Raw genomic sequence first — 12,346 nt, 5'->3', positions numbered from 1 at the left:
TATTAATCTGTTAGTAAGGAGAGGAGCCAGGATGGGAACCCAGGACTGCCTGACTCCTGAAATCTGGGCTCTGACACATGAGTACCTGAGCAAAAGTACCACTGCCTGAAGATCATGGACTGGTAGATGCAGACGGACTGGGAGACAGGTTGGTCTCTGATGAGGCCCAGTGTGAAAAGGTGTCAGGTTTTCTAAAACATGAGGTCAGAACTGCAGGTGTAGTCAGTCATGTCTGACTCTTTGTGACCCCCCTGGACTGCAGCCTGCCAGGTTTCTCTGTCCATGGAATTTTCCAGGCAAGAATACTGGAGTGGGTTGCTATTTCAGGGGTTCTTCCTGACCCAGGGAAGAACCTACTTCAGGGGAAATAGTTTATTACCTACTTCAGGGTTCTTCCAGGAATTGAACCCTTGTGTCCTGCATTGCCGGCAGATTCTTCACCACTGAGCCACCTGGGAAGCCCAGCATTGTATGAGGACCTGATTACCTCAAATAGGCACGGATTTCAAGACACAGTCCAGAGACTTCCCTAGTGGCCCAGTGGTTAAGAATCCACTTTCCAATGCAGGGGGCACAGGTTCTATCCTTGTTCTGGGAATAAGAGCCTATAAAAGAGGCAAGAGGGGCTACTGAACCCCTGTGCTCCTGAACCACAACTAGAAAGAAGGCCACAGGCCACAAGGGGAAAAAAAAAAGATCCTCCAGGTTGCAGCTAATACCTAACCAACTGATATCCGATGTAGCCAAATTTAAATTAAAAAAAAAATTTTTTTTTGAGTCGCAGCCAGGGTTCCCTGGAAAGGGTTCTCACTTGGCCTTACCACTCTAGCTTTCACTCATACTTACCTGCCTGCTGTCCATTATGTCAGAATATGATTGTTTTATGATGCTTTTTGATTTGTTTTGATAGGCAAGGGTGAATTTGTATCAGCCCCACCGTGCTATTTATTCAGACCATGTGTGCTAGATAACTTTCCTTTTCCTGAGGAATTCCTAGAGTGTAGCCTAATATGATATAGTTAAGTAGGTTTTGTCAAGCACACACATACAAATTTGGCAAGGCCCAGATCTGACTGATTCAGCCAGTAAATATACAAGGAGCCAGTTTTGGGACTTCCCTGGACTTCCAATGGTTAAGAGTCCACCCTTCCAACTCAGTGGGGTGTGGGTTCAATTCCTGGCCAGGAAACTAAGATCCCACATGCCACGTGGCATGGTCAAAAAAAAGAAAAGCAAGGAGCCAGTTTAGTCTCAGACAGTTTATTACTTACATATACCACAAAGGGAAGAATGCATCAAGGTGCCAGCTGCCAGTGATTCTTATCCCACATATGAAAAAGGACACTCCTGAGGCAAAAGGGGCCAGGTGACTGCAATGTAAGTTCTGGAATAACCGCCTGCTGAGGAGCCGGTTCTAGGCTGCAGCTAAGAGGTTTTTATATTCTCAGCTCTATTCTGAGGGGTCGGGGGTGGATGGGGCAGAAAGTCTCCACCTCATCAGAACCTGGAGGGGGACAAGGTCTTCATAGGTTTCTGGTCCTCTCCAGTTTCAGAAAAGTCACAAAGCATTCTGCTACAACTCAGGTAAGTATCGGTTTGACCCTCTCACCTGGGAGGGAGGCCTTTGTGGTTACATACAAGGTGGCCAGAGATCATGAAGGAGATGTTTGCCCACAACTTTCTCAGGCTTAGAGGCTTGTTAAGCCTGCCATGTGTATGCGTGCTTAGTCACTCAGTCGTGTCCAACTGTTTGCAACCCTTTAGACTGGATCCCATCAGGCTTCTCTGTCCATGGAATTTTCTGGGCAAGAATACTGAAATGTGTTGCTATTTCTTGCTGCAAGGGTCTTTCTGACCCAGGGACTGAATCCTTGTCTCCTATGTCTCCTGCATTGCAGGCAGATTCTTTACCCACTGAGCCATCAGGGGAGCCTTAACCCTGCCATAGAAAGAGAAAATAAGACTGAAAACAAGAAATCTGAATTCAACTCTAGTTCAGTCCATCATTAGCCATATGATTTCAGAAAATCTTTTACCTCTCTGGAGTGTGTTTGTTTGTTTTGAGGGGGCTGGTGTTTTTCTTTCCCCCTGAACTTTACTGTTAATTTCTTTAAAAAAAAATTTTTTTTTTTACTTTATATTGATATAGTTGATTAACAATGTTGTGTTACTTTCAGGTCTACAGCAAAGTGATTCAGTTATACACATACATGTTTCTATTCCTTTTCAAGTCATTTTCCCATATAGGTTATTAAAGAGTATTAAGCAGAGAACAACAGACTGGTTCCAAACAGGAAAAGGAGTACGTCAAGGCTGTATATTGTCACCCTGCTTATTTAACTTATATGCAGAGTACATCATGAGAAATGCTGGGCTGGAAGAAACACAAGCTGGAATCAAGATTGCCCGGAGAAATATCAATAACCTCAGATATGCAGATGACACCACCCTTACGGCAGAAAGTGAAGAAGAACTAAAGAGCCTCTTGATGAAGTGAAAGAGGAGAGTGAAAAAGTTGGCTTAAAGCTCAACGTTCAGAAAACTAAGATCATGGCATCTGGTCCCATCACTTCATGGGAAATAGATGGGAAACAGTGGAAACAGTGTCAGACTTTATTTTTTTGGGCTCCAAAATCACTGCTGATGGTGATTGCAGCCATGAAATTAAAAGACGCATACTCCTTGGAAGGAAGGTTATGGCCAACCTAGATAGTATATTTAAAAGCAGAGACATTACTTTGCCAACAAAAGTCTGTCTAGTCAAGGCTATGGTTTTTCCAGTGGCCATGTATGGATGTGAGAGTTGGACGGTGAGGAAAGCTGAGAGCCACAGAATTGATGCTTTTGAACTGTGGTGTTGGAGAAGACTCTTGAGAATCCCTTGGACTGCAAGGAGATCCAATCAATCCATCCTAAAGGAGATCAATCCTGGGTGTTCATTGGAAGGACTGATGTTGAAGCTGAAACTCCAATACTTCGGCCACCTCATGCGAAGAGTTGACTCATTGGAAAAGACCCTGATGCTGGGTAGGATTGGGAGCAGAAGGAGAAGGGGACGACAGAGGATGAGATGGTTGGATGGCATCACTGACTCGATGGACATGGGTTTGGGTAGACTCCGGGAGTTGGTGATGGACAGAGAGGCCTGGCGTGCTGCAATTCATGGGGTCGCAAAGAGTCAGACACGACTGAGCGACTGAACTGAACTGAAGCAGGGTTCTCTGTGCTACACAGTAGGTCCTTGTTGGTTATCTATTGGAGCTTATTTTTTTTTAATCAATAAAATTATATAGTTTTTGTTTGCTTTTGAGGAGGTCTCTTTCCTCTTATTTGAATGTAAACTGCACAAAGTCAGGGATTTTGCCTACTTTTTCACTATTATAGCCCCAGTGCTTGGAACAGTGGCAGGCACATGGCAGAGATTCAGTAAACGTTTTTGTTGTTGTTCAGTCACTCAGTCATGTCTGACTCTTTGCGACCCCATGGACTGCAGGCAGCTTCCCTGTCCTCACGATCTTCTGGAGTTTGCTCAGACTCGTGTCCATTGAGTTGATGATGCCATCCAACCATCTCATCTTCTGTCTGCCCCCTTCTCCTCTTGACCTCAGTCTTCACCAGCATCAGGGGCTTTTCCATTGAGTAGGCTCTTTGAAGCAGGTGGCCAAAGGACTGGAGCTTCAGCATCAGTCCTTCCAATGAATATTCAGGGTTGATTTCCTTTAGGATTGACTGGTTTGATCTCTTTGCTGTCCAAGGAACTCTCCAGAGTCTTTCCCAGGACTACAGTTCAAAAGCATCAATTCTCTCAGACTTCCTTATGGTCCAATTCTCACATCCCATGACTACTGCAAAAACCAAAGCTTTGACTAGATGGACCTTTGTTGGCAGTGATGTCTCTGCTTTTCAATACGCTGTTTACGTTCATCATAGCTTTTCTTCCAAGGAGCTGCTGCTGCTAAGTCGCTTCAGTCGTGTCCGACTCTGTGCGACCCCATAGACAGCAGCCCACCAGGCTCTCCCATCCCTGGGATTCTCCAAGCAAGAACACTGGAGTGGGTTGCCAATTTCCTTCTCCAGTGCACGAAAGGGAAAAGTGAAAGTGAAGTCGCTTAGTCGTGTCCGACTCTTAGCGACCCCATGGACTGCAGCCTACCAGGCTCCTCCATGGAGCAAGCATCTTTTAATTTCACGGCTGCAGTCACTGTCTGAAGTGATTTTGGAGCCCAAAAATTAAAGTCTGTCACTGTTTCCATTTTTCCCCCATCTATTTACCATGAAGTGATGGGACTGGATGCCATGATATCTTAGTTATTTGAATGATTAGTTTAAAGCCAGCTTTTTCACTAATGAAATGAAGATGTTTTGTTTATTTTGTTAGCATGTGCATTCGAAGTCCTTTCAGGTGTTCTGTGTTTGTTTTAGTTTTTTGCACAAAATTCACAGAGGAGTCCCAATGAAAAAATGACTATACTTTTCTTTTAGGGGAACTCAACTAAAAAAAAAATTCTGAGTGAAGACACATTTAAGTTCAGGGTGAATAATTACATACTGAGGAGTAGAACATGGCACCCAAATGGATCTTTTATTAGTGCTATTACAGTAAACCCTCATGACACCTCTGACAAATGGTTCCTTGCAATAATAGAAAATAGGGGAGGCCCAGCTTGTCCACTGTTTCATTCTACACCTAGCACTTTCCCAGTCACCTCCCAAGGCTCCTTTTCCCTCTTTCTCTCAATGTAGTGTAGTGTAATGTAGCGTAGAGTAGAAAATAAATTACCCATCAAGAGACCTGCCTCTGGTTCTGCTGAGAGCAAGATCACTCACTTCCCTGCCCTAAGCCCAAGTTTCTTCATCTTTATGTATGACACACATGGTTTTCCTTAATTGTAACTAAGAGATGTTAGTATATCACTTTCACAGATCAAGAAACCATGGCTCAGAGAGACTAACCCGCTGAAGGTCATTAATTAGTACCAGAGCCAAGCTTTCTCACTCCAAGTTCAGATTTCTTTGTGTGTCAGTTGCTCAGTCGTGTCCGACTCTTTGCGATGCTATGGACTGTAGCCCACGGGGCTCCTCTGTCCATGGAATTCTCCAGGCAAAAATACCGGAGTGGGTTGCCATTTCCTTCTCCGGGGGAATCTTTCCAACCCAGGGATCGAACCCAGGACTGTCACATTGCAGGCGGATTCTTTACCATCTGAGCCACCAGGGACGTCCTTTCAGCTTTCTTTGCACCATAACAATGCTGCTGCTGCTGCTAAGTCGCTTTAGTCGTGTCCGACTCTGTGCGACCCCATAGACGGCAGCCCAACAGGCTCCGCCGTCCCTGGGATTCTCCAGGCAAGAATACTGGAGTGGGTTGCCATTTCCTTCTCCAGTGCATGAAAGGGAAAAGTCAAAGTGAAGTCGCTCAGTCGTCTCCGACTCTTAGCGACCCCATGGACTGTGGCCCACCAGGCTCCTCCGTCCATGGGATTTTCCAGGCAAGAGTACTGGAGTGGGGTGCCATTGCCTTCTCCTCCATAACAATGAGACACCTAGAAATCCGCAGGCGGAGGTCCCTTCCCTCTCCACGTCTTCTCCATGAAGGGGCAGGGATCTTTGCCTGACTTGGTCCCTGTTCTAATCTCAGCGTCTACAATTCCGCCTGGCATATAAGAGGCACTCAATATGTATTTGTCGAAGAAAAACAAGATGAGACGTGCCACAATTCTTCCTCTAATTTCCAGCAAGTCACTGCCGCTTTCTGGATTTTTTCTGTCCCCCACTCTCGCGGTTTCTTTCCCGCTCCTCCTTCGCTCCTCTGGCCACTAGACGGCACTGTCGAAAGCGAACCCGTCTAACAGAGAGCGGCGTCCTTCTTGGCCCCGTTGCGCCTTCCCCGGTCGGAGGGCAGCGCGCAAGAAACCGGAAGTGCCGGAGCCGCCGCCGCCGTCTTTAAGTGCCGTGTTCACCCCTTCGGTTACCGCCGGCGCCGTCGCCAAGGAAGCCGCTGCAGCCGGGTCTGGAGTGGAGGCGGCGCGGCATGAAGCGGCGCAGGCCCGCTCTTTAGCGCGCGTCAGGACGGTCCGGGCGGGGCCGGGGAGGGGGGAAGGTGCAGTATCCGCCCTCTCTCCTTCCCCTTCGCCCGCGAGGCCTGCGCTCCTGCCCACTCGGGCCTCTCCGCCTCGCGGAGGAGCTGCCCGGCGCATTCTCCCGGTTAGCTCGCTCTGCGGTTTACCCGGCGCTCCGCTCTGCGCGGGCCACAGCCGGTGGTAGAGCCCCAGTTGCCGGAACAGGAAGCCGAGGCTCTCAGATTCCGAGTCAGCCAACGTTCACCGGGCGCCCCCTGAGCGCTGGGTGCTGGCCTCCGGACTTCCACGTCCGTTATCTTAATTAAACCTTGCTGGGGTTGGGAGCCGGGTGTTGTCCAGGCTTACAGATGAGAAGCGGAAGTCCACAGAGGCAAAGGGATTTGTCTAAAGTCCGACTGTGGCAGACCGGATTCGGACTGAGATTTTCTGGTTTCCTAGCTGGTGTTCTTTCTGCTGCCCCATTTCTAGGTCGATTCCTTTCCTCCTTGTTCACTGGCCCCTTCTCGTTCTATTTCACCCACCAGGGCAGGATAGGTTCTTGCCTTTCCTGTTTCAAACCTGTCTTCTCACACATTTTTCTTCTTAAGTCTTGGCACCTTCCCAATTCCCCTTAATAGTCTCTGCTACACTTCTGCTCTTCTTCATTCTAGCTCTCAAGGTCTTTGCCCACTTTGTGATAATAAACCTCTCAACTAGCTGTGGATCCCGGCGAGTGAAATAACTAGGCTTCAGTGAGGCTTGGGGTGTTTAAGTGGACAAACTGGCGCCTGGATTAAAAATTAAGGAATGATATTTGAGTGGCTCCAAATTCAAGAGTCCTGTTTTCTAACCAGACATACTCTACTCTGAATGAGGGTCTTAGTGCATGGGAAGATGTCTTGACATCTTAGTCCTGTTGTTGGCTGTGTTAGCACAACTTCACTTTTTCCCCTCCATTTGCCAGTGACCCGCATGGCTCCATCACCTTTCAGGGCTATGAGAGCCTCTGATTAAAACCGATAACCAAATAACGGGGGTAATCACAGACTCTACTTTTTTTCTTTTACTAAGCCAGAATTTCAACAAACTTAACACTTAGGTTTTTCAGAGAAGTTACCTAGTTCAGTTATCAATATTTTCAGAGTATACATGGAAAGGAAAGAAGCAAAAATGGAGTGCATTGAAAATGGATAGTACATTCTTTATCTTGTGAAAATCTTGATGTTAACAGCCTGTTCTCTTTCCACAGAAGTGGCCTGTTTTGTATTAATAGTTCTTACTGGTTATTATACTGAATCTGTTCTGTCTCCAATCTGCTAAATATGAATTCTGTGAAATAATACAAACTGATTGTTATGTTAAAGACAGAAAACCAGGAGCAGGCACAGAGAAATTTTATTATCCACTGTCTGTCATTGTTGAGAGTTTGTAATAGCCACTGAGTAATCTCACATTTGTGTGCCTTTTATACTTTTAAAAGAATTTCTATAATTTCCCTTTTAATATGTATCTAGACGTCAGGATTAAACTACTGTGTAGATAGTTTTTGGAGTAAATTCAGCTGTACATTTCTGAAATCATTTTATAATTTTCAGAAAATGCAGAAGCAAAATAACCCAGGCATTGTATATTATGTCAAAAAGAATATCAGTTTTAAGCACTATTTGAGACTTTAGGTTTAATATTTTGGGGGCACATATGATCCATTTTAATAATGATCAACAGGCTTATATCTTATTTCATTATCTTGGTGAGCAGGATTGGATGGTGAGAAAAGGAAAGACTCCTGTGAGAAGAGAGCAGGATGAGCAGAGGGATCTATGCTTGAAGTTGAGTCACTTGAAAAAAGATCTCTTTGAATGTGGAAGAGATCTGAACAGATGAAAATACAATCAGGTAGGCACCAGGGAAGGGCCTCAAGTGAAGAGGTAGGTGGGGCAGTAAAGTAAATGCATGGTACTGAGAATGTGTACTGACCTATTTTCTAATTGTTGAAATTAGAAAACTCTGGTCACATATATTGAGAATGTATATATAAGGTAATATGGAAATTAGTTACACATTTGTGTATATTACTAAAATTATGTAATATCAGGTCTATGCAAGGAAATGCAGAATATACATTTATCATAAAATACAGAGTAGTAATTCATTTGAACTGTAGAATGTGTGTGTGTGAAAGAGAGAAAGTGTGGAGAAAGAGAAATGGTGAGTGTGGGCATCTAGTACAATTCAGGAATACCTGATAGTTATGCTTAAGTGCAAGGTAGTGCAAATTTTACATACAAGAGATGTCAGTAGCTCAAGAAGCTGGGCAGTGAGCTTGGGAAGTCTGTCTGCTGAGCTTCCCTGTTCCATCCCCATGCTCTATTGTTTCAAGCAGTGATTTGGAGACAAAGTTCCAAATTTAACACAAGGAGTGGACAAGAATGAGCCCGGTTTGTATATCTCCTTGTTTAACCTGTCCCTCACTCTTGCCTGGAAAATCCCATGGACGGAGGAGCCTGGAAGGCTGCAGTCCATGGGGTCGCTCAGAGTCGGGCACAACTGAGCAACTTCACTTTCACTTTTCACTCTCATGCATTGGAGAAGGAAGTGGCAACCCACTCCAGTGTTTTTGCCTGGAGAATCCCAGGGACGGGGCAGCCTGGTGGGCTGCCATCTATGGGGTCGCACAGAGTCGGACACGACTGAAGCGACTTAGCAGCAGCACTCTCAGGAATCAGACTAGGTCCATTTATATATTTGATAGAAAACAGACCTCACCAGCTTTTAGATGGGCAAACAACCACTACTGTCATATACTGCTACTGAACATCAGTGTGCTGAGTATCAGTTGAGCTGGATGACTTTTCTATTGAGCTGTGTGGATTTTAATCATTGGAGGTAAATGCTCAGTTGTAATAATGTTCCAGGTTGTATACCTATAACACTATGGAAATAGGTTTTCTGACTGCTCTTGCTACTTTTACATTGAAAATGGCAGTGTAATCCACTGTAACTTGAGAAAAGACACAGTATCCTAGCCATTCAGTTCTGTTCATTTCACCACACAGCATACCTGATGGAGTAATTCAGCCTACACCTGCTAGTCTTTTTCTCTGTGATTGGTAGTTTTTTACCATGAGCTCCTGTTAACCTGTGAAATTAAACCTTAAAAAAGACATGTTAAATTTACAGCTGTGTATTGATTTTTGTTGTAGAAGAGGTTAATAATTATGTAATTGGTTACACAAATGCAGTGTAGTTTATCTCCCAGGTCCTCATGTTTTTGGCATTTATTAGTTTGAAAAGAGCAGGTTGCCCCAAATTTTTATGTTGCTCCTTTTTGGTAGTGTTATAAATAATGCATGTCAGAATATCTTACAGTGGCTTATAATAACACTTCTTGTCATTTTCTCTGATACTTGCACCTGTTACATTTAAATATTGAACTGGATAGAGGAAAAAATCACTTTCTCAATTTGTAAAATGAAAGAAACATCATTAGTAGATGAGATGTTAATATTGTTGTGGGGTTGAACTGGTAAATTGGGTTCAGACTTTTGTCAGAATATTGATAGTACAAATATTAAATGTTTTCTGCATAAATTACAACTAAAGGCACTTTCTTCTCTTCTCATTTAATAATGAGAGTAAAAGTTGTGTAATCTGTAATAAGAGTATAAAGTTACACAAGGGATGGTAAAATAGTGCTATCTAGGCAAGAGCAAAAGACAAGAAAAACATACCAACCAGTTAGGTCTTTGGTGTTTGGAGTTCCCATTTAAAAGGAAACAGTATTTGTATTATCTTGGTTAAATGCTCCAGGAAGATTATTACAAGTACATTTTTTGTAACAATTTTATTAGCGTTCTAATTGGTTGTGATTATTTCTGTTAGCTGAAGAAGTCCACAGTTTATCAAATATTACTTTTTTAAAGTGCAAAAACACTTAACTCCTTTGGCACATTTAGCTTCACTGTTGACATGCTCTTTGAAGGAACATAGCAGCCAACTGGCATATGGCCTGTTTCCTTCCAGTGTGGGAAAGAAGAAGGAATTTTGGCAAGAGATACCTAAGGAGAGCCTTTTATAAAAGTTCCCAAAGAGATTTATAGTCACTGTGAAATAGAAATGACCTCAATTTTTTTTTAAATCTCAGTTTCAAACTGAACACAAAGAAGGGGGAGCTACTGCTTTTCTTACTAAGTTTCATTGCAACTGTACTGAAAAGCATTTTTTCCCTTTTTTTTGGGGGGGTGGAGTAGGGAGACCCTAATCAGGCTGTCATTCTGATTAATGTAAGAGAGGACAGACCTGTGAACTTCGTGTGGCTTATTTATTTATTTTTTTTAGGAAAATGCAACATGGCAGCAGCGATGGAAACAGAACAGCTGGGTGTTGAGATCTTTGAAACTGCAGAGTGTGAGGAGAATATTGAATCACAGGATCAGCCTAAATTGGAGCCATTTTATGTCGAGCGATATTCCTGGAGTCAGCTTAAAAAGCTGCTTGCTGATACCAGAAAATATCATGGCTACATGATGGCTAAGGCACCACATGATTTTATGTTTGTGAAGAGGAATGACCCAGATGGGCCTCATTCGGACAGGATCTATTACCTTGGTGAGTATGAAGTCATATTTCTGAAAGGAAATGCTTTCTTAATTCAAAATTAGAGGCTAGACGCAACTGGGACTCAAATTTTGGTGAATAAATAAGTGAATCAGTGATGGTTCCACTAAAGAGAAAAAAAAAATTTGAAGAACTTCAGTTTTGGTACTGTTTTAATTTTTTGTCCCATTAATTTTGTTTTTATTTGCAGATAACAAATCATCAATTGATCATGATCTTACTTTCAAAGTAAAGATGCCAGATATTACTTCTTCCTAGAGCTAATTTAAAATGACTTTCCTTCAGAATAGTCAGATTCTTTAGGAATGGTGGATGAGGAGCACAAATAATAAAGCCAGTAGTCTGTTCCCACAAAAAGCTGCTGCTTTCATTTTTTTAAACCAAGGCTGGTTTTGGTCTCTTCTTCCTGAGCCCATTCAGTCCATATTTAAGATCTGTCAACATTAAGTATATTATATCACTGATTGACTTTTTTTCTTTCTTTTTTGTTTATACACCTTAAACGCTTTACTAAGATGTTGTAGTAAGAGGAATAGATAGTAAAGACTGAGCACCAAGCATGCTTAGGCACAGCTGATAGCTCAGCTAGTAAAGAATCCGCCTGCAATGCAGGAGACCCTGGTTCGATTCCTGGGTTGGAAACAGCCCCCTGGAGAAGGGATAGGCTACCCACTCCAGCATACTTGCTTGGAGAATCCCCAAGGACAGAGGAGCCTGGTGGGCTACAGTCCATGGGGTTGCAAAAAATCGGACATAACTGAGCGACTAAGCATAGCACAACATTGAAAGAAATGACTCATCTATCACATACATAGAGACACAGGGCAGTAGATAGAGAGGCAGTCTTGGAGTCAGAAACCTAGGCTCTGCTATCAACTCCATGGCTAACTTGCTAACCCTGTGGGTCTCAGTTTTCTCATCTATCAAACAAGGATTAATATCTATCTCATAGGATTGTCTTAAGTGTGAGTTGACCAAAAAGTTTGGGTTTTTGTATGCTCGTATGGAAAAACCTGAACAAACTTTTTGGCCAACCCAAATTTAAACAGATGTTAATAATACTGTTCTTGTACAACCAAAACAAATTTTACTATGGCTAGTCTAAAGAAGAAAACTAAAAAGGAAAAGAAAATAAAAATTTTTTGTTATGCAATCTCCCAAGCAATTGTCTGCACTACAGTATTATTTTTTAGGACTAGAAATAATAGTTGTAAAAATAATACAGAAAAAAAACACATAGAAATAATAGTTGTAAATTACAGTATGCTACCTAGTATTCACCAACTGGTAATTATTATTTGTACTATTATTAGCTTAAGTCCCAAGAGCCCATTCATTCATTCATTGTCACTCACTGAATACATTTATTGAGAGATGGTGCTGAAATATTTAGGTAAGCCGTCTGAGTGAAAGTGAAAGTCTTTCAGTCATGCCTGCTGTTTGTGATCGCACGGGCTATAAGCCCGCTCCATAGAATTCTCCAGGCAAGAATACTGGTGTGGGTAGCCATTCCTTTCTCCAGGGGATTTTCCCAACCCAGGGATGGAACCCAGGTCTCCTGCATTGCAGGCAGATTCTTTACCATCTGAGCCACCAGGGAAGCCCAAGTCATCTGAGTAGGAAATACATATACATCTTTCTCAAGAAACTTATGCTGCGGCTTTATTGGA

General features: G+C 43.1%; 1 protein-coding gene across 16 annotated transcripts in view; it reads left to right on the top strand.

The window, feature by feature from the left end:
* The first annotated feature begins 5,893 nt into the window (after window positions 1-5,893).
* Window positions 5,894-12,346, top strand: part of DPP8 (dipeptidyl peptidase 8) — a 53,988-nt gene continuing 47,535 nt past the window's right edge. For 5 of the 16 annotated variants that reach the window (XM_081513789.1, XM_081513784.1, XM_081513790.1 and 2 more), the window contains exons 1-3: window positions 5,894-6,100; window positions 7,818-7,955; window positions 10,398-10,667. In XM_081513789.1, the coding sequence (XP_081369915.1) occupies window positions 7,919-7,955; window positions 10,398-10,667 (307 nt within the window). In that variant the 5' untranslated portion in view covers window positions 5,894-6,100; window positions 7,818-7,918. Of the gene's footprint in view, window positions 6,549-7,023; window positions 7,096-7,817; window positions 7,956-10,397; window positions 10,668-12,346 lie in introns of all 16 variants that reach the window. The other 11 variants (XM_081513791.1, XM_081513786.1, XM_081513780.1 and 8 more) reach the window with 5 other exon arrangements.

This window comes from Giraffa tippelskirchi, chromosome 7 (genome assembly GCF_054371585.1).
Source record: "Giraffa tippelskirchi isolate mGirTip1 chromosome 7, T2T-mGirTip1v1.2.pri, whole genome shotgun sequence".
NCBI classification, from domain to species: Eukaryota; Metazoa; Chordata; class Mammalia; order Artiodactyla; family Giraffidae; genus Giraffa; species Giraffa tippelskirchi.
Note: the sequence above shows the minus strand (reverse complement) of the source record. Positions and strands in the feature narration are given on the sequence as shown.